Source organism: Stereum hirsutum (assembly GCF_000264905.1).
Source record: "Stereum hirsutum FP-91666 SS1 unplaced genomic scaffold STEHIscaffold_16, whole genome shotgun sequence".
Classification (NCBI taxonomy): domain Eukaryota; kingdom Fungi; phylum Basidiomycota; class Agaricomycetes; order Russulales; family Stereaceae; genus Stereum; species Stereum hirsutum.
This window is the reverse complement of record NW_006763146.1, coordinates 439587-463929: the sequence shown is the minus strand read 5'-3', so window position 1 is coordinate 463929 and position 24343 is coordinate 439587. Positions and strand designations below refer to the sequence as shown.

The following is a 24343-nucleotide window of genomic DNA, read 5'->3' as shown; positions in this document are numbered from 1 at the left end:
TCCTTCAAAATAGATATTGCAACATCATACATGCCCATGGAAGAAAATCAATTTCTTCATGCGAGCGCCCCCGTCCGAGTACTGCTTGCAAGTCTGGCGGGTCTTAAGTGGATCACTATGGGCAAGGAGGATGCGAAGCTGTACAAAAACCGAAATGCTCTATTAGGTCTTTTCCTGTACGATGGACTAGGAGGGTTGATTCTGGGATGGTACCTCGGAACGTTCAGCGGGAAGGTCGCGGCTTACAGGTGACTCAGATGGTGCACAGTGCCTGGAAGGTGAATTGTCGATTTAGGTCAGAATTTAGGGACAGTCTCGAGGTTATTTTGTGAATGTCATAAAAACGAACATGGCGAGAACGCGACGTGCTTCTGGTGTTACAATGGTCACTGGTAAATCACACATTCGGTTCGCGATTCAGCTCTGTGCAGGAACTATGTAACTGAACACGAGTGCAATCAGCTAACACATATCGCATAAGTGAGCTGACTACCACCTCTGTAAACACCACTGTACGCCCGCCCAGCCGGCTACTCCACACATCATGACACCCAACCCAAGCACACCGACCATCTCAAGCCATACATTCCTAAACGACTTCACCAACTTCCGTCCACCCTCGTAATCCGGCTCGATCTTCTCTTTCTCCACAACACCTTCAGCTATCTCGCCACCCGCTTCACTTCCGTTCTCACCCTTTACTCCTCCCCGAATAAAGTCTGCGCCTTCGGGAGACGAGAGGCCGTAAGGCTGCCGCGGCCGAAACGTGGTCTTTCTCATCCCGAGGTTCCATCGCGTAACTCGGATGAGAGCCTCCCTGATCATCTCCCTCCGTTCTTCTGCCCATCCTCTTCGCGGATAATACCACGAGAAATACACCGGGACACGATGGGAGAATAGGGAAAGATGTAACTTAATATTCGTCCACAAACTCGTTGGCGGGATATTTAGGTGGTCGGCCAATACGTCGCCTAGCAGGTATCTGGACAGCGCGCAGTTATATTCGAGACTGGTGCGAAACGCTCCAGGACGGTTGGACATGGCGCGAAGTATGGGCATCGTCGGCGTGGGGAGGAGTTCGTATGTGGGAGAGTCTGATGGAGGGGTGAAGAGGTGGATGGCGATGGAGGCGAGGAACTTGTCAGATGTGGCTGGTGAACGGAAATACCGTCGAAGAATGGACGGTGAAATTCCGAGGTAGAAACCGATATGGCGCCAGAGAGCGAGGTAGGCGTTGGATTGTTCGGGAGTTGGTGTGAGATGAAAACGAGAGAGACACCATGGAGGGATTGTCGAGAATGCCGCTAGACTGTTTGTACATTAGCAAGAGCGTGGAACAGTGCAAGGTGCAACGTACGTAGCGCTCATATCTTCCTGGTTGATCGGTTCGAAGTCTATACCACCCGCATCATTCTTGTCGAGACGAGCCCGAGCTCTACGACGAGCAATTCCATGTAACATACGAACTCTGAGCGTGGCCTTCCATCCATCACCGCCAGGAAGAACGTTCTCCCTCGACACCTCCGGCGTCATACAACCCATTACCTCCAAGACAAACTGGAATGTCTCGTTCAGGCGTATATACGTTCGGTCATCCGACGATCTCTTTTCGTCACTACTGATATCGGCGAGCGCCACCCCTTTCGACTGACCATGGGGGACGAGATAAGAAACAGCATGAAGCGTGCGAACAATTCGTGGACTGCGAGTAGAGGATCAGCATAACGACGAAGCGGGTAATGCAGAACTTAGAAGATTGCACCTCGCAAACCCGCCCGCAAGACTATAATAGCTCAACGCTTGCGAAATTTGAACAGCATGATCCAAGAAAAAAGCGACGGCTACTTTGTACTCTTCCTCCGTGACGCAAAGGTCTGGTGGGGGTATCTGTGAGAAGGTATCGTAGAACAACCACGCGGCATCTTCAGAGCGTGTACTCTCAGTGTGTTGTTTAAGCGCAGTGAAGAGGTCGATTCCAGTGCTTGAGGAAGTGCCAGGGAATAGTATACCTAACGCCTCATCGCAAAGAGGGTCAGCGTGCTGACGCCACCTAGAGTACGATATCGCCTCAATCTCATGTGCGTTTTGAGCAAGAAAAATAAAGAAGCATACGCTCTGGCCTGGTTCTGCGACACGCAATTCTCGCTCCATTCCCATATATGACCCCAGCTCTGAACTATGTCTCCAATAACAAGCGAGTCGGTTTGATTCCCATGTTGAACGAGGTTGATTTTCCTGCGCTCGATAGGGCCAGAAAAGGAGCCAATTTTGACGGTCATGATGAAACAAGTTCAGGTGAGAGACCAGCGCAAAGATATCCGGGTGTAGAATCGTGGCCGAAGAAACCTAACATAGTTTTCGATGTCAGCCAGAGAAGTGACCTCAGTGACGATGTGAGGGCCGTTATCACAAGAGAGCGCGTCCATCCGGGTGGCACCATCCGGGCGGAGCTTGAACCAGGTCTCAGTGGGAAATATCGACGGCGGGGACCCTTTGTTGAGCGACTCCTTCAAGTTCTGCGGTTTGCATAAGAGCGACAGGCCTCATCGACAGCATAGCCAGTTATTTCTACCGCACCGCTCAATTTCTTCGTTTTTCAGTACAGTTTGCACTATGAACCTTCGTTCGGGGTCTTCAATCGACCCCTTGCCGCTGCAAGGTGTGCACAAAATCCCCTAATCATATTGCGTTACTTTGTTGCCCTTCCTTATTCACTAATATGCGTCTCAACCAGTATCTAGGGTTTTCTTTAATCGTGAAGAACATAGTATGGAGACGTCTGTCGCTATTGCTGCACCTGCGTTGACAAGGGTCCCCATCGAAATATGGGAGCAAATATTCGGACTCATCGCGTCTCCTTGCAAGATCCAGCTCAACCCAGCCTACGGGTGGGGCTTCTCTCCTCCTTATCGCGAAGCTCTATGCATGGCCCAAACACTTAATCTTGTATGCCGTGGGTGGCGTACTGTCTCTCTTCGATACGCCTACTCCAGTGTAAGTAGTCTTTGGCTCTCTGAGCCAGCTCCCGCGATTTCTCGAAACGCTCCGATCGAACCCGAAGACGATCTGCCCCATCATCACCAGTATCTCCACTCACTTTTCCATTCCCATAGGCGCCTCCAACGTTGTTCGTCAATGCCTTGGCGAAATCATGAGCCGTTGTCTATGGCTTCAAGAATTGACCATTGTCATCGATGATTTTCCACGCTGCGAAATTCCTTCGTGGGAAAATTGGGTGGCCCGTGTAGCAGCACAAATCTCCAGCCTACGCCTCGACCTACGCCGCGCAGCAGTCCTCACGGACAGCTCTACGTTGAAAGCTTTAAAGCTGTCCAAAAATCTCGTCTCGCTCTCCTTATCATTCCCACCAAATTATGGATCGGGTACGCCCTGGGAACCTACCAATGAAGAGCCCTACACCCTAGACTTTCCCCAGCTACGCGAGTTACAGTACTTCCTCTGGACTCGACAATACGCTGAGGCGCTGGAGATCTTCGCACAGTCCATCTCTGCCCCAAAGCTGGAGGCTCTCACTCTCTGTCTCGTTCAGAGGGGCAGGATCGACATCGAATACAAAGAAATTTCGAGCTCTATCCTCGTCACACTATCTTTCTTGGGCGACTCCCTTCGCTATCTGCACCTCGCCCATCAGTCCGGCCGAACGATCACTCTTGAAGACGACCAAGAATGGCGACAAATTTGGGACTGGACGTCTCTCTGGTCGAACGACCGTTTTCAAGCTCTCGTCAATCTCTGCCCCTACCTTGAACACTTCGTTGCCCCGCTCCCACCAGACTCGGCGCTCATCGGCATTCGTCATCATCCGACTCTGCGATACATAGACGCATGGGTCCCACCATTTGACATCGACAACTCTCTTCAGACGCCTGTCTGTCTTGTTCCGGACGTGAATGCGTTTCCTTTCCTTCGAAGGTGCAGGCACCTCGACGCGTCGCTCAACGTCTTTATGGACCTTCCGACGATATTCCCTCCCCGTGATCCTACGACCGCCGACGATCGCCTCGTGCAGTGGACCACTGCTGGCTCCGTCAAGGTCCTCGAATCAGATTGCTACATTGCACCGCCTGCAGCACGCGTCTATAATCTTCACTCAAATCGACCAGCCCTTGATGCTTATCGAACCCGGAGCGATAGAGAGATCGACGAGGGTGATGTCAGTAGTGACAGTGAAAGCGGAGGGGATATTGCGTCGGACGAGCCAATGCAGGTGGATTCAGAGCAGCTGTCTGCGATTGACTCTGACGAAAGTGACGACGACCGGTATATCCCGGATGATGAGTCAAACTATTCCGGTTCTTCAGAATATTGGTCGGACGAAGGGGGACTGGATGGCATCGGAGCTGAGGGGACAGTGTTGGATACAGATGTGCGCCCAGCTACAGAAGCGGACACAATCATGGCGAGCACCACTATAATCCCAGGGTATTTCGGGCAGGTATTGGCTGTGAGTGTCTCGCATGTTTGAGTTTGCTATTGTCTTCGTGGACTGACGCCTTCTCTGAATCGTTGTCTATAGGATCTTGGCTTGGATTAGACCATGGCTACGTGCGACTCTATTGGCTGGATGCGTCCGATATAATGGTGGTTTCTGTCAGGTCGAACTATTATTCACAACTACAATCCTTCCTGTACTTCTTTATCCCCTCGACGATGTGAACACAAAACAACACTGGCCTCCCAGCGAGGTAATTTAATCGGAGTAACGGTTTTCTAGATACCAAAGTCCTGTCGAGGAAGTCAGTCAATGGAGCAGCTAGACGCATACTTGTCTAATCCTCACCTCCAAATCCGCGGCAAAATACTCATTCCAGACATCCTCACTGCCCATATACGTGTCCAAAGACCATTCATATCTTGATAATTCCCGTGCCATTGATATTGTGTGCTGCTCGAGCGTCTGGAAGTCCTCGTCAGACCAATACTCGGATGACCCCCCAACAGAAGATTCTGATGGTTCAAATTCGTCGTCGCTCTCGTCGTAGAACGGATCGAGAGACTCGTCGACTAGGACGGGGGAGTTCGTGCTACTCTGTGGGCCTTTGTATTCGACACTGTCGATGTCGGATCGGTCAATCGACTCGTCGCATTTTTCGTCGCCAGCATCATCATTTAGATCATGCATAGAAGGAGAACGGACACGTTCAGGGTTCAGCTTGATGGTATTCAATGTCTCGATGATCCTGACCGAGCCACCAAGTGTCCAAAGAATAGGAGAATGGTCGAGTCCGGAGGAAATGCGGGGAGGAAACATCATAGGAAGATCGAGAAATACGTTCAGCGACAGATCCAGACGTCTACAACTCTGAAGAGCAGGTAGCGAAGAGCTCTCGTGCGTAACAAGACGCCTAACGCTCTCATTGTCGCATTCGTCCTGGACATCGTCCGGCTATAGCCAGATATCGACCCATTTGAGGTTATGATGGTCACGGAGCGCAAGGGAGGAATGATAGGGAGAAAGCGGTGCGATGAAATGCTCAAGTACTGGACAGAGATCTATCATTGCCTGAAATTCGTCGCTCTCCCATGTGGTCCACCAGTCCCAGATGTTAGACCACTCGCCGTCGTCCTGATAACCTATAGCTACGTTTGTTTGATCTGCGAGATGAAGATAACATAGATGTTCACCAGGTCGTGACAGAATGTGGGGAATGAATATGGATAATTGTTCATAGCTGTTATTTAGACCAGCGAATCGTGGTCTCACCAAGCAGATAGTGAGGGAGTGAATTTGGGGATTGACGAGGCCCCTCACGATGGTAGTCAGGGTTTCGAGGTTTTCGGGAGACCATACTATGAGAGACAACTCGCGTAGGGAAGGAAGGTCAAGTGGTACTTGATTGACAATAGAGGGCCTGTCAGTAGACGTGGTCGTCAACCAGGGGAAGGATAAGGTAAGGCGTGTGAGGCTGTTAGCGTTCGCCATCGCCGTGATAAGTCTAGAATGGTCATTGAAGGTGACTGTGCGATCAACACTGAGATGTAGGTCGGATAGACGGGACGACGCGCGGGATACCCATCTCTCCAACCCAGGCATATCGCAGTAGTCGAGGTAATCGATAGTGATCCTCACTCTTTTCAGCGAAACACAGCAAGCGATGATTTCATCGAGATACCGCTGGAAAATGCGGCCACTTCCCTGTGGAATAAGGGCTTGGGCAGATATGTTACGCACTATGGGGCAGAAACTCGGCGGGTTGGAGACTAGAGTCGCATAAAATGCGGGTAGTTGCGTGAGAGAGCCGAATACGACATCGGCGTAGAGGAATCGCAGGGTGATCTTGTGCCACTCGCGGCAGACAGCAGTCAAAGCTCGCGCGGTTCCTTGCGCGTTTCGCCAGTTGGACAACGGGCCCCAGCTGTAGGCGACGTTGATCTCGGTCTTGTTGGCTAGGGTGAAGATATGTTCCCATACTTCGATCGGGATATTCACAGTCGTATCGGGACCTTTCAGAGAGATCATAGTCAATTCTGTTCAATCCAAGCACGATTGCGCGAAGATTGCTTACCAGAAGACATATTCCTCAGGCTAGTTGTCCGGTATTGACCGTCAGAGACCATTCGAGAAGCTATTTAGATGAAGTTGTCATTTTGTAGATCGCAATGTAGTTACGAACGCGCTGGGGGTTCTATAGATCGTAGACAAATCTTGGAAGGTTTCCGATGTTTCGTGTCGGATATTCTCGAAGTTAAACTCTAGGGTAAGTCAGAAGGTCGGGTTGAAGTAGCGCACGAACACGATATGAGAGGTAAGAGGAGGCGAGGGTCGATGTGAGTAATGACTCCGATGTCTGCATACAATTCACGCTCGCAAACCGGCACCGCCCGTTTCCCATGCGTCGGCTCCACGGGGCCTGAAGTGAAATCACAAGCATATGATATGGGCACAGAGAGCAGAACGTCAACTCATCGAATAAAAGTTTATTGGAGCGTATAGCACAAATTATCTCTTTTTTTCCTATAACCAGCCCTTCTCGCACACAGTGGGCACCTATTGTATCCGAGTCCCGAATACTTATACTACTTCCTTCCTTCACAGCGAAGGATCCTCTTTTCTGCCAACGCAGAAATGAATCACGATTACATTCTGCTGTCACAGAACACATACCGCCTTTGTCCGCACGAGTTCTGAGCGTGCAGAACAAGATTGTTTTCATTTCTGCCCGTACAGAAAACTGGATCCGGCGCTGTGCTTCCTTCCTTGCGCAAGTTGCTGGATTCGCTCGCAGGAATGAATAACACAATGCAAAACAGTCTCTGGTCACAAGATTGCAATGAACGTACAGTATCCAGAAGCCTTGTTTCCATCATAGGCAGTTCAGAGTCTAGCCTTTTCGGCAGGCTTACATTTATCAAGAACATTGAAGATCGCTGCAGCGACGCCTTCCGGGTTCTCCTGGACAGCCTGCAGGAACAAAAACAGTAAGGCATAAGATGGCGGACAACACGTCAACGTTTACGAGGGAACGCACCAGATGCCCAGCCTTCGGTATGATTGACACGGAGGCCATCGTTCTTCCTTTCGATATGTCGCACAGTGAAGCCCTTGAATCTAGCGACCTTGATACCAGGCGGATTTTAGTGATCGGCGTCACCAGAAAACAGAGTCAGCGATGTACTGAGGTAGAGTCGAGACTTACACCATCTCCGGTCGTTCGCCGAACACACAATGGACAGGCACTAGAGCACAGGTTTTGTGTACCTCTGCACCAGCGATGAAATGCTCCTCGTGTTCGTAGAACTTCGCCTCGTTTTTCTTCGTGATGCGCGAAGTCACATATTGTGAGCCGTCTTCATCGTTTATGAGCTTGAATCCGTGTTTCTGTCATTTGGTAACCCGTCAACACGGGGACATGCGGAAGATGTGGACGATGAAACATACTAGATAAATCTCGAGGACACGTCTATCCCAAATCTTCCACGGATATCGATTCCCTAGCCACTTCTCCAGATCGTTCATATCGTCCCATCTGTTTTTACGCGATAACACTCCCTTGACGTTGTTTATGCCCATTCTGATACGGGGATCGTTGGGTGAAATGGGTGGCGGAAGCATGACCGGTTCAATGAAGACGAAAGCTACAAAGGGTAAGTGTCCTGTAAAGCGCGTAGAGGCAAGACACCTATACTGAGTATATTAGAACTGACAACTTCGCGAGAAAAATGGAAGGGGAGAATAATGGGGGCGCACCAAGCAGAAGTACTGGCGGAATGACCGACAGCGATCAAGCGGTGACCAGACACATGTTGGGACTGCGAGAAAAAGTGAAGCAGGTTTCCATAGTCCTGTAGGGCTAAAGCGTGCATAGAATCTCATTCAGCACATCCGACTCGCTTGGGGGAATACTCGAGGGCTTACTGATAGCTGACCCATCGCGCAACTTCTCTTCGTTTAGTAACGAGGACTCTCCATGGCTTTGACAATCCAATGCCCAGGCTTCACGAATAATAAAAGCGGAGGATTTGAGGTCGAAAAGCTTCTCGATGGTCGGTTCAAACTGTTCCTTGTCTGAATATGGCGAACACAAGAAGTTAGCGATGTGCCGACTTTTCAAGACCAAGCAAGCATGAAGTTGTCATCACTTACGAGCACTCGAACAGTGTGCAAAAATCAGCGTGAACGTATCAGGGGAGTTCTCGCTTCCGTCTGTATACCTGTTAGCAGCGCAGAGATGACCTCCTAGGCTATCAGGTAGGGCGAGACGGTACGTCTCTCGTCTCATGTTGGAGTGATGGTGGTACAGGTCAAGAGAGCCTGCGGCGGGTGGCGATTATTGTCTGGTCATTATACTGGTCTATCCTGCCGTGAGACCCGATCGAGAACAAAAAGAGTACAGCACGTGAGCAAAAGAAGCGAAAGCAGGTCGTTTCATGCTACATAGGTTCATCGTTCAAGTCCTGAGCATCGATGTAAATTCGACCACCTTTAGCGTCTTTTAGCATCCTTATAAGCAGTTCAATACTGCTCTTGAAGTGATCCAGTGTAATGTCGGATGAAAGACTCCGGTATGGGGTCACCCAAGTATTACAAGGTGCAGGTAATCGTTGCCACTAGATATTTGAGACGGCGCAGCCTGAAGTGCGATGCCACGCCACTGGGAATTCGTATATTATCCGGAAAAGTCCGAAAACGCCTAGGTTAGGGTTTGCGCCACAAACAAGCTAATGTTTCCCCCCATCGCCTTGCGCGCTCCGTATCCTTCCAGCACCATCACTTGTCACAGTCCTGGTCAGAAATCCGTGTTTCCTTCGACCTACTTACCTTCGTGCTCAGAAGCCTTCGACTCAGGGTCTAGCTCAACTTGCTCAGTAAACCTCCGATGTGTGAACGGAGGTTTACGTGAGAAAAGTACAGCTGATAAAGCACCTAGGATGGAGGACAAATCAGAATGTCCCATGGCGTGCTACAGTGTATATAAAGGCCTTGCGATTCCCAGAGCTCTTACTCAGACACACATCCCCATTCACAGTCTCTACTACATAGCACGACTCAAAAACTACGACAATGGCTGTTCCCATCACCCTCTATACCGCAAAGGTCTGCCCATATGCGCAACGTGTACGTACAGTGTTTCGTTTTCGCCTTATGGGCAGAAAACTAATTAATGGATGATCCCAACGGGGTGGTTGCGGGACGTGTGGAATATAGGTCGAGCTCGCGTTTGCGGAGGCTGGCATCGATGTGACCAAGTACTTCATTGATTTGCAAAACAAGCCCGAGTGGTTTGCCCCTAAGATCAACCCCGCATCCAAGGTACGCCTCTCTACCCCTGTCCCTTCACTTGTATTGTATCATTTACTGCGTCTCGCTCACAATTCTCTGCTCGTGCCGCACCCCACGCTATATCGGTCTGATCAGGTCCCAGCCGTCGCCTACGGAGGCCCGCCCACATCTCCTGAGAACCCTTCCCCAGAATCCGTCAAACTCGCCGAGTCCCTCATCCTCGTCGAGTTCGTCGCGGATCTCGCCCCCAAGTCCGGTCTTCTCCCCTCCGACCCCGTCCAACGTGCCCAGGCTCGTTTCTTCGTCGACACCGTCTCGAACAAATATGTCCCCGGCTTCGCAGCCTTCGTCATGCGCGGTGACTCTCCCGAGGGTCTCCTCGCAGGTTTCCAAGCCGTACAGGACTTGTTGCCGAAGGAAGGTCTCGCGCTTGGTGGGAATCAGTTCACGATCGCGGATGCGGCCTTTTTGCCATTCTTGGGCAGGACGGAGTTGTTGTTGAGGACCGGGGTTGGGAAATATCAAGCCGCGGAGGGAAAGAAGGTGTATTCGCAGTTGTTTGAGGACGCGAAGTTTGCGAGATTGCAGAAGTATTTCAAGGATGCGACCCAGAGGGAGAGCTGGAAGACCTTCTATACCGTGAGTGGGCTCCTTCGTTATTTGTTCGCTGTGATGCGGTGGTACTGATGCATATTCGATGTCCCTGTAGAACGATATCAGCGAGACCATGTTAGCTAGGATCGGAAGGGCGAAGTCTGACTTGTAATCGCGCTCACTCTCAGCCTCAGTGCACTCCTTAGGACGTTGTCGAGTTTCCTGTATGAATAAGTAACTGCTTTGTCTTGCATTGTCGCGTTGGGATCTCCAAATCGTCCTTATTCTGATGCACAGCCTCGCCTCATCATCGCTGAAAGCGAGCATAAGCATACAGGCTACCCGTGTCAATTATCATGCTTCGCTCTGGAGCATCTGGAGGGTCCTACGTCTATGCAGGCGCCACATCTACGATAGTTCTGGCGGAGCGGTAAAGCATGCTCTACATCATACTCTGGTGTGTTATCTTGCTGGTTCGATTCGAACATGCGGAGGTGCCACAGCGTCCTTGGACGGCTAGGGCCACCCGCGGAAGATGTTTGCTCCTGTTAGGATCGGAAGGCGTCGCCTTCCTAAATGGATTTTTGGTGACGTCACTAACGCATCTTGGCAAGCAACCGCGACTTGACCGCTGACCAGTCGCACTACGGACAAACATTACTTTGAAACCTCTGCATGACTCTACTCAGCCTATATCTAAGTCTCAAGGGCGCCACCTCACATCTTCAAAGGCCTCCTCATGGGCTCAACACTAACTCAAATTATCAATACTTTAAATAAGTATGCGCCGGCGTTCGTCATGGATCAAGAATCAACAACACCAGCGCTGCGCCGTTCTATGCTGGCGCAACCCCACTAGTATGTATATCCGTCGTATCGCCGTTGCGGTGGTCCTCGCTGATTCTGGAAAAAATATGTGCATTTTCACGCTCATATAATCACTACAAAACAGAAGACAAAAGACAAACACGGACACCGCTGGGCCAGGGCAAAAGTAGTTCGTCATGACTATTTCTTCGCAGTCATGTTCTTGAGCCGAGTCGTGTTGCTCAGTTGTTCCCCGCTCTGGTTCAGATATCTTTCCTGACTCGACTTCGTCCGGTCTGATCACTGTCCTTCCGAGGGACGAGCTATGCTCCTTGTAGAACAATGCTTGTTCTGCTGTAATAGCTGAAGGGGATACCCGGGCTCCGTTCGACACTTAGCCTCATCTCAGTGATTTCACATCTTATGAGCTACCTATGAGTCAGACCGACGGATTTGGAGACCACATCACCAGGGATCACCCAAGTAGCTCTGTCTTGTCAAGCATGGCGCTAACCATCCATCAGGTAAGTTATAAGACAACGCGTTAGCAGCAGATGCACAACCGCACTATCCAGATTTTTCAACCTTCTCGTCTTCCCAATAGCCAGCATGTCAAACAGTAAAGGAACCGTTCTCGTCACTGGTGTCACTGGGTGAACATAGTATTCCTTCTTGACTGCGCTCCACATTCTGACTTTGGAGAACTTCGCAGATACATTGGTACCGATGTCGCTCTTGCTTTCCTCCGGGCCGGATGGAGGGTCAAAGGAACCGTCCGTTCCAAGGCTAAGGCAGATGCATGGATTGCCTTGTACCCCCAATACATAGACCAATGTGAATACGTTATCGTCGAGGACATCGTGGTCGACGGCGCTTTCGACGAAGCTGTGAAGGGATGCGATGCCATCGCACATGTAGCCTCGCCCTACACGTTTACATTCAAGGTGAGTATCTCGACTATATCTTTGGATCATCAAGGGGTATGGAGGGTTATGTTGAATAATTTTATTTGGCATTCGCCTGTGGCATAGGATAATGAGAAGGAAATGCTTATTCCTGCCATCAACGGCACTAAGAACATCCTTGCGGCGACCAAACTAGAGCCCAGGATCAAACGCTTTGTTCTTACATCATCATTTGCTGCTGCCAACGACCCGTTGACTCTCCCCGCAATTGGGAAGACGTTCACTGCGGATGACTGGAATCCCGCCAGCTACGAGGATGCCAAACAATCGCCCATCACAGGTACGAATCTCGCTCAGCGGTGATAACAGCGTTATACATGGTCGCTCATGCTTGCGCGTCGTTGAATTGTGGCAGGCTATGTCTACTCAGCATCGAAGAGTCTTGCGGAGCACATATTCTGGGACTTCATCAAGACCGAGAAGCCTTCCTGGTCCGGGACGAGTCTTTGCCCTGCGTATGCCTTTTTCTGCTCGACCGCATCAGCAAAACAAACGATCTAAAATTCCTTATTTTGTCACCGTCAGCATGGTGTTTGGTCCGCCTTCGCAGAAGGTCTCGTCTATATCGACAATCAACACCTCCATGGCAATAATCTACCAAGCTATCGGTGGCACCTGGAAAGCGGATGGCATTCCACCGACGATCTTTCCCGTCTACACCGACGTCAGGAAACTGGGGATTGCGCACGTGAAGGCCGCGGAGCTGGACGTGGCGAAGGGGCAAAGGTATCTCTTCATCGAGGGCTACTATGTATGTCTCTTCCTCCTTTCCGGATGCATCGGTTCGTTCAGATGTGGAATGACGTTACTCAATCATCCGCACAGAAAAATGAACAGATAGTCGATATCGCGGCCAAGCACTTCCCTCAGCTGAAGGACAAACTCCCCGAGGTCGACATCTCCACTTTGAAGACAGGAGATCATTTCAAGACGGATGTGAAGAAGACGGATGAGGATTTGGGCGTACAGTCCACGCCTTTCGAGGTCGTGATCAAGGATACGATTGCAAAGCTGCTGGAGCTGGAGAAGGAGCTTGGGGCTTGATACCCCATGGTATAGATTTACGAGCGTTGTACGATTATGATGATGAGCTTGCATACGAATAGGGAACGCGATTACGGACGACTGTTCTCATTGCGGATCAAGGTGATACGTTCTAGCGTCGAAAAATCCGCCTGCGGCCATAGAAGAGAACTTTTCGAGAACTTCGCCTTGTATAACAAGTGTACACTAGGAGCTAAACCGAAGTTCAGGACTGGCCTGACGCATAGCCTGGCACTCAATAGACTGACGTGGCTCTGCGTCGGGATGAACTCAGAGAACACCTCACAGGGTATTGCAAGAGACGGATCGTCCAATGCATTCCACGATGTATTCTGTTCTTGGCGGTGGATTTACTGTTATGCCTTTGCATCCATGATGAGCCTCAGGTTGGCCCCACCACAGGCTCGGAACACAAGGTGCAAGTGGCCGCAGTGTAACTCGTGGTTCACACATCGAAGACCGAAGAGATAAAGAACACGCACTATTTCAGTAGTTAGACTAGACGATCCTCACGAAAAGTGCAGGCATAGGCAAGCATGTCCAAGGAAAGAAAGGCTGCGACTCCTCGTCGCTCGAGGTTGACACGAAGTCGGAGACAAAAAAGCGGCGTAAAATTGAATGCTGACAAACCCGGCATTGTCCGATATCTCGGAACGCCACACGAGATGAGGCGCGCCACAATCCCCAAGTTCATGTCGAGTTGCGTTGAGCTCACAAAGCCCAACTTCGAGTGTAGGTTCAAGTTTGACCATGATCCGACAACGTTACTGTAAAAAACATCGATTCTTGTCACCAGGTATAAACAAGAACAGCTACGATAAAACGCTAGGCTACAGGATAAAAGAGGGGACGATCCGAATCGATCGAACCACAGGACAGTAGACACAGAGTGTGAGGTAAATAAAGCAGTTTCTAGATACAAAGCAGATGCAACATGAGTGGGGGGTGAGATGGGATTGTGTGAAGGTACCAGCCATACTAGAGAGAAATGAGCGTGAAGAGTATACAGCAAGGGAGCGATTAAAGTGGTATGTAAGGAGTGTTATATTCGAGCATATGCAAGGTGGGGAGAGAAACAACAAAGAGGGAGCAGGATAGAGCTACAGTGGGTCGTTTCGATTGTGAGGTCATGATGGAGACAGAAACTGAGAAGACGAGGGGGATAGGCTATAAACGAGAAAACGTGTCCTGGATATGTGTGATATAATGCGATTATCGTCAAACCAAAAAGCAAGAAAACGCAGCAAGCTGCCGAAGTGAACAAAGACATTTACTAATACCGGCATACTAGTGAGAGTATGGAGCCATCCAGTGCTCGTACCTAACTCACCTGAACCACAAACCTACTGCCTCGTAAGCATTTCAAACGGGATCGGCTTCCTCCTCAACCTACTCTCCTCCTCGCTCGCAGATGATTCACTGCTCGCTTTTGAAAGCACACTATCCATACTCTTCCTCCCCATACCCAGTCCCATCCCCATCCCCGCCATTCCCATCCTCTTCTGCGCTCTTCCCGGAATATCGCTACTCCTCTTCGCAACATGCGACGAAGGCGACAAGAACGGCGCGAAGAACGCTGAAGTCGGTGAAGGCGAAGGCGAAGGCGAAGATGAGGTGTTGAACGACACATCCGGTGTAGCGCTCTTCTTCGGCGACTGGATGGTCGGGATGGGGACCTTCTTCTCCGGCGAGGCTTTCTCCCTCACCTGCACCTTATTAGCCGACGCGGACGACCTTCCACGCTTTCCGAACGTGAAATGAGACTTCAACAACGCTGACATCGATCCCTCTTCTTTCCGTCCCACCACGGTGGACAGCGTGGACGACGACCAACGCGAACGGAGGACCCGATCGTTAGTGATATCCCAGTTCGTGTCTTCCTCGTCGTCGTGGTCGAAAGAGTCGGAAGTGTTGGAGGGTGAACGATCGAGGTAGGAATCGCGGAGGAAGTACGGGAGGTTGAGGGGTGAATGTGTGATCGGCGAGGACGGAGGTGAGGCTGAAGAAGTGGGAGAAGGGGCGGGCGCGAGGGTGATTGCGGGCGTAAACGGGTGCGATAAGGCGGCATCGACCTGCAGAAAATTGAGAGCCAGGGGCGAGCTGCTAGGTACAGGGAGTCCAAAAGATCCCTGGCGCTCCCTTCTTCCACCACCGCTATGGCCTTCGTCGGAACTGGATGTCGGGGTCTTCGGGACCTCAGACTCTTCAGTCATGGATGCGTCGGTGGTCTGCGAAGGCGATGGAGAAGACGGAGAACGGTCGCACACCCACCCAGAGGCATCGTCGAGGAGCTCGAAGACATCGTCCGGTAAGCTCTCCTTAGGCGGTGGCCTCGAACCCTCCGTACACGTAACATCCGAGGCAGTAGAATCATGCGACCCGCGACGAGGAACGATGATACTCAAACTCTTCTTGTTCCTGAGCGAGTTGGGAGAATCGCGACGAACGAGCGCTGGTGATGGAAGGGTGGAAGGGAAAGAAGGGACAGGAGGCGGGACGCGAGTTGGTTTCGGGGGCAAACTTGAGCGGAGGGAGGACCGGCGTCGAGGGAAGGTAGGGTCCAATTGTGAGCTGGGAACGGGTTTGCAAGTGGCGCGGATGGATTGGAGGGAGGAACGGCGACGGCGGAGGGAGGGGATGGATGAGCGGCGAGCAGGTCCAAGTGACGTCCGACGGGGAGTCGGAGGGAGGGAGTCTGGGCGAGTGAAGATCGAAGATGAGGTCGCAGACGTGGTGAGGTCATAACCGGAGTGAGCAAGGGCGTAGAAGAGGCCATCGTCGGAGATGTAGGATTCGTCGTCGGAGTCGGAGTCCTCAGCCTCATCTTCTTCCACAGATTCTGGTTGGAGAGGGGGTGAAGGCATAGAAGACTCGGGAATCGTGAACTCATAAGCGTCAAGGATATCATCCATTTCATCGTCTGCTTCCGACTCCTGCGAATATTCGGGCACCGAGGCAAGTGCGACAGGAAGTGGGGGAGATGACTTGTTGATGACTAGAGGATGAATGGAGGCCCTCCTGGGAACGATCACAGGGCTATCTGTTCCAACATAGAACTCCATCGGAAACCTCTCATCATCCGAGCTGGTCGGTGTCCTCGGCATGTAACCCCATTCACCCTCCGAAGAACTCGAACCATTCAGACCAACACTCGACACCGACTCCGTTGGCGAACGCGCAACGATCGCAGGACGAGGACGTTCGGAGGTTGTGGGCGTGCGTGGGGGAGACGCGTAGGGTGACGATGGGAGAACGGGAGAAGTAGTCGAGGGCGCGGTCTCGTCGAACTCGAAGTCGCTGAGGGAGACAGGTGAAAGTAGAGGCGAGACATAGATGATGCCTCCTTCCTCCTGTTTGGGCTTGGGTGGACTGGGTGCAGGGCGCGGAGCAGTGAATACGCCATCGTCGCCTTCTGGGATTTGGAAGTCGGCCTTGCCGTACTTGCTCAATCGCTTCATACTCCTCGAGGTGCGTGGTGTGCTGGTCGGCGATAAGTGGATCGTCGAAGAGGATGCGATAGATGGAGATGGGAGAGGTGAGCGTGTATCTTCATCTTCTTCGGTCAGATCTGGGAGAGTCGGCGTATGTCTTCTTGACTTCGAAGAGAAGATAGAGCGTGAAGATACAGTTGGTTTGGGTGGTGATACAGTGTTGGGTGTGCGAGAGCGCAAAACGGGCTGGCGTTTGAGCGATGAGAATACTGAAAACATCGAAGATGGATTCAACAATCAGTACATGATAGATAGAGGAAAAAAACGCACGAGAGGACATTGGGTATGCGTTCGTAAGTTCTATGCTATATATGTTCGAATTCGTGTGGATGCTCGTGAAAGAGGCGGTCAGAAAGAGACGATCCAGTGTAAGTGCAGACAGAAGGAAGAGAAGATGGAAAAGCGAAAGAAGGACATACCCGGCGCACCTACCTTTATTATGGCCCGCGCCTGTCCACAATTATTGTGCGCCCAGAACATTGTTCGCCACGAACAAAAGAGGGAACAATGGACAGCACACAATAGCCGACCACAACGCCTGCCTTTTTCGGATGGCGCGTCGGCTGTGTTTTCCCACGCGGCATCCGCCGCCACCCGACTATTGTTTGCCTCCGCCACGGTCCTACGCCCCAAACAAAAGCAATGAGGACCGCGATGTCATCTGAACAGGTGTGATCCTCTACTTTTTGCGTGGCTCAACATTGTGGAGAGAAGTAACGGCAAACACACCTATAGCGGGTCTGCAGTTTCGTTCTCTGTTCCGCCCTCACGCCGCTACTACTGTCCGACTGCATGGCTTGTTACTACAGCTAGAGTGCAGGGATTCATCTTTCTCGATCAGTTTCTCCATCGAGACAGAAATATATCACTCCCTACGCCCGGAAGGACCTTCAATACCTGCGAGCGATGGGTGGCGCCGCTTCGCCACACGCTTCTTCATGTACTTTGTCGATCCATTTGTATGGCCGCATGGCGCCGCCAACATCATGGACGAGTAAGGAGGCACAACACATGTTTTCAACTTTGTTGTCTTTTGCAGTATGAGATGTGCGCAACATGTACTGTATGTACATCTGCTTGCTGCATCCATGCGTGGTCCACTTCCAAACTGTTCGGTCCGCCACCTAGAATGAACTCGGGATATCTGGACCTGTCTGGACTTGGATCTTTGAAGCTTCCGCGCTTGAACTTCCCTTCCATTCCATCGACGCATCGACGCATCATTCCTCGAGTTTGAGAACACTAAATATAGTAAGCCTCGGAACAAACGCTGAAACAAGGTCACTATCTGTGCACCGCTGACGGGCTAGTCGTGGAAACAGACAGGGAATTGCTAGTCTCTGATATCCTTGTCATACAAGGGAGTTAGTGAGGCCGTCTCCTAGGCTGCTTGCATCCCAAGACCTACATACCGAGCGAATTAGGCCTGAGACGATTTAGAAGCTGCACGTCAGTTTCGTCTCTTCAATTCCGGGGTCAGGATGCTGTGCAAACTCGCGATAGTATGGGTGCTGCTATAGAGGTCGAAGAACTCGTGACGGGGCTGAGTGAGTCATGCGCTGTGTCTTCTGTGTGTAGAGGAATGAGATAAGGCGTCTATGTGGCGTCGGAGAAAGTCGTCGATTGTATCGTGATGTCGTCCGTAACAGAAATGAGCCATGGCCAGTCTTCCCTAAAAGAGCGGAAATCAACGTGATATGGTTCTACAAGTGCGAAAGTCCGTGCAGTGTGATGACTTGACGCTCTCTGTATGGTGGCCTGTATAGCTCGCATATTGGCACACCAAGTCGTCCGCGATCTTGGTTTTTTCATAGGAGTACGACACTAAGAATAAATACTACTGAAAAAAAAATTACCACATGATCAACGACTCAACGATGAGATAGACACTCACATCGAACCCGCTACCTACGCGGTAAATCTTATCCTCTCCATAATCAACACACTCATCACAATATGATCCACCGTCTTACTGAACTCCTCTCCAGTCTCAGAGACCTGCCAATCCCGCATCGCATCCGGAAGTACATGTAGCTCGCTGGCTTGTTCGTCCTTCCGACGGTTTCGTAGAGAATTGAGTTCATGACGGGTGAAGTTTGCGAGGTGGATGGATGGGGTGCGGGCGGAGTCGACGAGAAAACATTTGAGGTGCTGCATTTAAATAGCATATGGATTTGGATGTGGATGAGCGGTGTATACTCGAGAGAAAGAGATGATGCGAGAGGAACGAAGATGAGTACCTCGTCTTTTTTGCGGGACTCTCGGTTTTGATTCTTTGGAAGTAATATCCATTGGAGTTTTGTGTCTTCGAACTCCCACTTCCACGGAGACTTCAAAGGCGAACACTGTCAGTCCGCCTAGTAAAAGGCAAGTAAAGGTGGAACGCACACTGCGGCCTTTAAGCGCTTTCGATACAAAAGTCTGCGTTTCCCCTATGCAAACCGTGCTCATCCGCGCCGTGACGCCCATCCTGCACAACATCATACGCTCAGCACATCACTCCTCAACCCCCCTTGCACGATTGGGCAATATAAAGGATAAACGTACTCGAAGTCCCCGACGAAATCCCCATCTACCCTTCCTCCCCTCCTTACGGTCGTGATAAACGACATCGGGGCCCAACAGTTCTGGCTCACCGAGATATGATACAGCGGTCTTGTTTCCTGCGAGTCAGCAGACGGCAATACTAGCATCGCGTTTGGTGTTGGAGAGGAAGGAGAGGCTGAGAAGGGTGAAAATGTGAAGGTTCTGGGGGAGGTTGGAATCGGGGGCCTGTATCTGTGATGTTAGATCTGAATATTAGTATGGTTGCGGTGGAGTGGTGCGTGAGGGCGAAAGGGACGTACGTAGGTAGCCTGGCGCCTGTTATCGAATAATCCGGCAATGCGTCCGCCGTTCCTCCTCCATGAAGAGTACTCGTCTCGCCACGGTTCTCCGGAGGATCACTGCTGCTCCTGGGAGGCGTCCAAGCCAATACGACCTCCGAGGTCGAAGGGACCAGGGCCCTCAACCCCACCACTCCACCCGTACTTCGGTTCCCGCTCTCCCTCGGACTCGAACCTTCGCCAGCCTCGCTTCTCAAAGACTCGACATGACTACTGCTCCGACTTCTGCCGTGACTTGTTGGTCCCGGAACAGCCAAACTCGTTGAACTCGCACCACCAGTATTTGCACCACCACCGTTCAAATCCACACTACTACCGCCTCTACTCCTAGAGTATAGACCCGATTGACTGTTCTCAGTAGCGGACGGGCGATAGCTCGGGGCTCGTGATGCTGAGCCGGACGTGGATCCGTTCGGGACTTGAAGATCACTTTCCATAATGGCGTAGGTCGAAGACAACGTTCCAATATCGTTCCTTGTGGTAGTTCGGCTGTCATTGCTTGAGCTGGTGGATCCGGAGCCTTGTTGACGGAGAGTGGGACGAGGAGAAGGAGTGGTGGTACGGGGTGGTGGAAGGTTGAGTGGTCGTGGTGAGGCCGACAATTGGGTCAAGTCATCGTTCTCATGTGGATCGTCAGGAGTCCATTGAACAGACGTATAGCTGGACGTTGTAGTATCCCCATTGTTCCGCATGTCAGCATGTTATTCCAGTCTGAATCTTGTGAACTGAACGTACCTGGGTGGGGCGGTCGAAAACGATGCAAGAGTCACATTGTCCGAGTCATCGCTAGCTCCTATGATATGATCTGCTGTAGGCCATGCAGAGAACGGCCTAGCAGCACCTTCCCTTGAGTCACTGCTGTCGTTCGCGTCGTTGGCAGTGGAACTTGAAGCCTGGCTCGTGCCCGGAAGTACTGCACCTGAGTTGCGCGAGGCTAGAAGGCGGCGCATCCTCCTAGTTCCGTCAGAAAGTAGAAAGATATCCAGAGCGGGAAAAAGCAAGAGCAGAGGTTTGGTCGTCCGAATGCGAGCAAATCTATGTATTAAATGACCCGTTGGTTGTGGTGATGGCGACGATATTGAGGCTGATTAAAGCAGTAACAATGATGTATGCTGTGCATTATGAGTCAACTGTGTGATGAGACCGTGTGGTTTTTGCTTGTCGGCTGAGACACTTAAATCTGCTTTGAGGCTATGAGCGTGAACTCCATCAACCCAAGAACAATGCGCCAAGACGAGTTTACCTAAATTGAAATTCACTCTGGAGGTGTGGCGACATGTTGGTGGCAGCGCCACATTGCGGCCGAGGATGATAAGTATACCTGCAGTTGACCTCAACGGTTGGAGTACAGCAATCGGTTACAAAGGAACTGAAGTAATTTTATTACTCTAAGCCGAACGCATACGCTCGATTACAAGGGCGGACATAAGTATATGACCTAGATACTGCTGCCCCTCAGGAAACATTAACAACTCAAACAACTGCTCATCCGTTCGCTTCGCCGGAACTACATCTGGATCTGGGCAAGTAAACGTTGCAACATGCTTTGTGACCTTGAATAATAGGCTAGATTTTTCGAGTTGGTCAGAAATACAAATATGCGGAACCCAAACGCGAGGCCACTCACCTGTTACTTAGTAGCGTCTGTTGGCTTCCCTCAGAGGATCAGACCCTGAGGTACTAGAGCCCCTATACCACGACAAGGTCGACGCTTCCCCAGGGGACCGGTCTTGAAGCACTTGGAGCCCGGTGTCGAAGTCGTGCTTGATCTCGTTCGTGAGTTCGATGTCGATGTGGTGCTTGAGCTCGTTCGTGAGGTCGACGTCGATGTCGCCTAGCCCTAGCCACCCCAGCCACAGCCCAGTAACCTAGAGACCCAGCTCTCGAGACCCAGAAACCTAGAAAACAAGACGGCGAGGGCTAGCAGAAGAAGAGACCCAGAGAGAGAGCAGACCCAGTGACCAAGAGATCCAGGATACCCAGCCCAAGATACCCCAGAGACCACCGTCCGTTGATGTCGTGCTTGAATGGAGTCATCGACCGGACTCGTCGTCGTGCCCGAGTGTTGAATATCAGGGCGTCGATCGTCTTGAGCTGACGAACACCCACACACGGCCTATGAAGAAAATTAAGCACAGAACGTCGGTTGAAGGTATGGATGAACGAGAATAGAAGAAGAACTGACCGGTTGGTATACCTACCACCCCTGCGTCAGTTGGCTTCCCTCAGAGGAGGTACTAGAGCCACTGGACCACGACAAGGTCGAAGCTATCCCAGGGGACCGGTCTTGAAGCTCTTGGGGCCCGGTGTCGAGGTTTTGTCGAGGGCGCTGCTGTTGAAGGCAGGTCGACGCCGGTCTCTTACGTTCACACAGTCACACAGCTGTAGAAAAACTGAGGATGGTGTCAGCGTGGTCACTGGCATGGGCGAATCGAAAGGGAATACTCACAGATCGATCGTGTTCCTCGCGGGCATCTATGAGTTTCGTGCTGGAAACCACTCCTGTAAGAGAAAAATAGTGACAGAAGTAGGATCAGGAGACGTACCTTATGAGCGTCTGTTAGCTTCCCTCCGAAGAGGTACTAAGCCCCTTGACCACGACAAGGTCGACGCTCTGCCAAGGGGAAGGACGATGCTGCTTTCGCAAGCAGAGCACCGCACCCACCTTTACTCACTCACACTCACTCACGCACCTACCTATACTCACACTCACACTCACACTCACACTCACGCACCTTTAAAGAAAACTAGACACGGAACATCAATAAAAGATATAGTTAAACGGAATTAGGAGACTCACCAGAACCACACTCGAATCCTGTAACATGATCTAAAACAAATCAGCGACATAATATAAGGAAAAAAGACGCACCTTGCGAGCGTCTGTTAGCTTCCCTCCGAGGAGGTACTGAGCCCCCTGACCACGGCAAGGTCGACGCTCTTCCAAGGGGAAGGACGATGCTGCTTTCGCAAGCAGAGCGTCGGAAGGAACACAGACCTACCTTGACTCACTCACACTCACGCCTAGAAAAAGACCTACCGTTCAATACTCAGACCTACCGTTACTTACATTCAGACTCACTCACGCACCTACCTTGACTCAGGCCTACCTTAAATCACACTCATACGCACTCACCTATGAAGAAAACTAAGTTCGGAACGTCAGTGAAATGTATAGAAGACCGAGAGTAGAAGACTCACCACAACCGCACGCCTGTAAGAGAATCTACAGGAAATAAGTGGAATAATACAAGGAGAGAGACGCACCTTACGAGCGTCTGTTGGCTTCCCTCCGAGGAGGTACTAAGCCCCCTGACCGCGACAAGGTCAACGCTCTGTCAAGGGGATCTTGAGGCTGTTGAGGTGAATCGTATCTTGAGATGATGTTGAGGCTGGCGAGGACGTTGCTGTTGCAGAGCGTCGGTCTTACTTACTCACACTCACACACCTATATAGAAACCTAAGCGCGATATATCAATAAACTATATGAGTGAACGAGAGTAGAAAACTCACCACAGCCCGAAACGCCTGGAAGAGAATCTAAACCAAATCAGTGACATAGCATAAGGAGAGAAACGTACCTTCCGAGCGTCTGTTGGCTTCCCTCCGAAGAGGTACTGAGCCCCTGGACCACGACAAGGTCGACGCTATCCCAGGGGACCGGTCTTGAAGCTCGTTGGAGCTCGGTGTCGATGTCGTGCTTGATCTCGGTCGTGAGCGATGTCGATATCGTGCTTGAGCTCGGTCGTGAGCGAGGTCGAAGTCGTGCTTGAGCCCGGTCGTGAGCGATGTCGATGTCGTGCTTGAGCTCGGTCGTAAGGTCGAGGTCGATGTCGCCTAGCCCTAGCCAGCCCAGCCTCAGCCCAGAGACCTAGAGAGAAAGCCCACGAGACCCAGCAGCCTAGACAGCAAGCCCACAAGACCTAGCGAATGAGGAGGCCAATCAGACGAAGATACCCAGCAGACGAAAAGACCCAGTAAATGAAGAGACCCAACACACCTGAGACCCAGAGACCAGCCAAGACCCAGCCCAAGGCGCCCCAGAGATCACCGCCGGTGTTGATGTGTCGTGCTTGATTGGAGTCGTCGACCAGACTCGTCATCATTCCCGAGTGTTGAGGGTCAGGGCGTCGATCGTCTTGAGCTTACTGCCACGCACCGCCCTGAAATAAAACTACACAGAACGTCAGTCAAAGCTATAGGGGAACGAGATTGGGGAGGAACTCACAGGTTAGCATACCTACCACACGAGCGTCTGTTGGCTTCCCTCCGAAGAGGTACTAGAGCCCCTGGACCACGACAAGGTCGACGCTCTACCAGGGGACCGGTCTTGAAGCTCTTGGGGCCCGGTGTCGAGGTTGTGCCGAGGGCGCTGCTGTTGAAGGCAGGTCAACGCCAGTCTCTCACGTTCACGCAATCACACAGCTGCAGGAGAACTGAGGAGGAAGTCAGCGTAGTTACTGGCATGCGCGAATCGAAAGGGAATACTCACAGATCAATACTTGTGGGCATCTATGAGTTTCGTGTCGGACATCACCCGTGATTCCTGCAGGAGAATCCAGAAGAAATCAGCGACATACTGAGTAGAAGGAAACGCACCTTTCGAGCGTCTGTTGGCTTCCCTCCGAGGAGGTACTGAGCCCCTGGACCACGGCAAGGTCGACGCCCTACCAGGGGAGGGACTCAAGCTGAAGACTTGAGACAAGCATACAGAGACGAAGATGGAGACGGCCCAAGAGTGTCACCGTAGTGATAGTAATGATGAAAGCGAAAGTGAAAAGAAGAAAGCAAGAGCGAAAAGAAGAAAGCAAGAGC

The 24343-nt window shown here is 51.4% G+C and overlaps 8 protein-coding genes across 8 annotated transcripts; 3 read left to right on the top strand and 5 right to left on the bottom strand.

The window, feature by feature from the left end:
* Positions 1 to 489: 489 nt before the first annotated feature.
* On the bottom strand, positions 490 to 2279 carry STEHIDRAFT_161258 (uncharacterized protein; the record flags this gene model as incomplete). The annotated part of the gene is made up of 4 exons (XM_007308812.1): positions 490 to 1309; positions 1358 to 1702; positions 1763 to 2050; positions 2113 to 2279. 4 exons carry the CDS (start codon positions 2277 to 2279, stop codon positions 490 to 492), a joined length of 1620 nt encoding a protein of 539 aa, XP_007308874.1.
* A 241-nt stretch (positions 2280 to 2520) lies between these two features.
* STEHIDRAFT_124768 (uncharacterized protein) lies at positions 2521 to 4655 on the top strand. The gene is made up of 3 exons (XM_007308811.1): positions 2521 to 2659; positions 2735 to 4465; positions 4538 to 4655. The coding sequence occupies exons 2-3, from the start codon at positions 3152 to 3154 to the stop codon at positions 4553 to 4555; spliced, it is 1332 nt and encodes a 443-aa protein (XP_007308873.1). The 5' UTR covers positions 2521 to 2659; positions 2735 to 3151; the 3' UTR covers positions 4556 to 4655.
* A 1148-nt stretch (positions 4656 to 5803) lies between these two features.
* On the bottom strand, positions 5804 to 6517 carry STEHIDRAFT_124767 (uncharacterized protein). Its single transcript, XM_007308810.1, has 2 exons — positions 6092 to 6517; positions 5804 to 5873 (listed from the first exon to the last, which is right to left on the bottom strand). The coding sequence occupies exons 1-2, from the start codon at positions 6479 to 6481 to the stop codon at positions 5844 to 5846; spliced, it is 420 nt and encodes a 139-aa protein (XP_007308872.1). The 5' UTR covers positions 6482 to 6517; the 3' UTR covers positions 5804 to 5843.
* Positions 6518 to 7654: 1137 nt separating this feature from the next.
* STEHIDRAFT_66011 (uncharacterized protein) lies at positions 7655 to 8741 on the bottom strand (the record flags this gene model as incomplete). Its single annotated transcript, XM_007308714.1, has 5 exons — positions 7655 to 7840; positions 7901 to 8141; positions 8210 to 8312; positions 8378 to 8527; positions 8606 to 8741. 5 exons carry the CDS (start codon positions 8739 to 8741, stop codon positions 7655 to 7657), a joined length of 816 nt encoding a protein of 271 aa, XP_007308776.1.
* Positions 8742 to 9222: 481 nt separating this feature from the next.
* Positions 9223 to 10639, top strand: STEHIDRAFT_85218 (uncharacterized protein). Its single transcript, XM_007308809.1, has 4 exons — positions 9223 to 9577; positions 9668 to 9772; positions 9878 to 10381; positions 10452 to 10639. Exons 1-4 carry the CDS (start codon positions 9524 to 9526, stop codon positions 10506 to 10508), a joined length of 720 nt encoding a protein of 239 aa, XP_007308871.1. The 5' UTR covers positions 9223 to 9523; the 3' UTR covers positions 10509 to 10639.
* Positions 10640 to 11752: 1113 nt separating this feature from the next.
* STEHIDRAFT_161254 (NAD-P-binding protein) lies at positions 11753 to 13152 on the top strand (the record flags this gene model as incomplete). The annotated part of the gene is made up of 6 exons (XM_007308808.1): positions 11753 to 11796; positions 11856 to 12087; positions 12175 to 12388; positions 12464 to 12563; positions 12634 to 12859; positions 12934 to 13152. The coding sequence occupies 6 exons, from the start codon at positions 11753 to 11755 to the stop codon at positions 13150 to 13152; spliced, it is 1035 nt and encodes a 344-aa protein (XP_007308870.1).
* An 808-nt stretch (positions 13153 to 13960) lies between these two features.
* On the bottom strand, positions 13961 to 17043 carry STEHIDRAFT_171536 (uncharacterized protein). Its single transcript, XM_007308807.1, has 2 exons — positions 16914 to 17043; positions 13961 to 16852 (listed from the first exon to the last, which is right to left on the bottom strand). Exons 1-2 carry the CDS (start codon positions 16921 to 16923, stop codon positions 14496 to 14498), a joined length of 2367 nt encoding a protein of 788 aa, XP_007308869.1. The 5' UTR covers positions 16924 to 17043; the 3' UTR covers positions 13961 to 14495.
* A 1363-nt stretch (positions 17044 to 18406) lies between these two features.
* Positions 18407 to 20478, bottom strand: STEHIDRAFT_171535 (uncharacterized protein; the record flags this gene model as incomplete). The annotated part of the gene is made up of 7 exons (XM_007308806.1): positions 18407 to 18483; positions 18538 to 18794; positions 18884 to 18973; positions 19032 to 19113; positions 19191 to 19421; positions 19490 to 20188; positions 20264 to 20478. 6 exons carry the CDS (start codon positions 20476 to 20478, stop codon positions 18552 to 18554), a joined length of 1560 nt encoding a protein of 519 aa, XP_007308868.1. The 3' UTR covers positions 18407 to 18483; positions 18538 to 18551.
* Positions 20479 to 24343: the final 3865 nt, after the last annotated feature.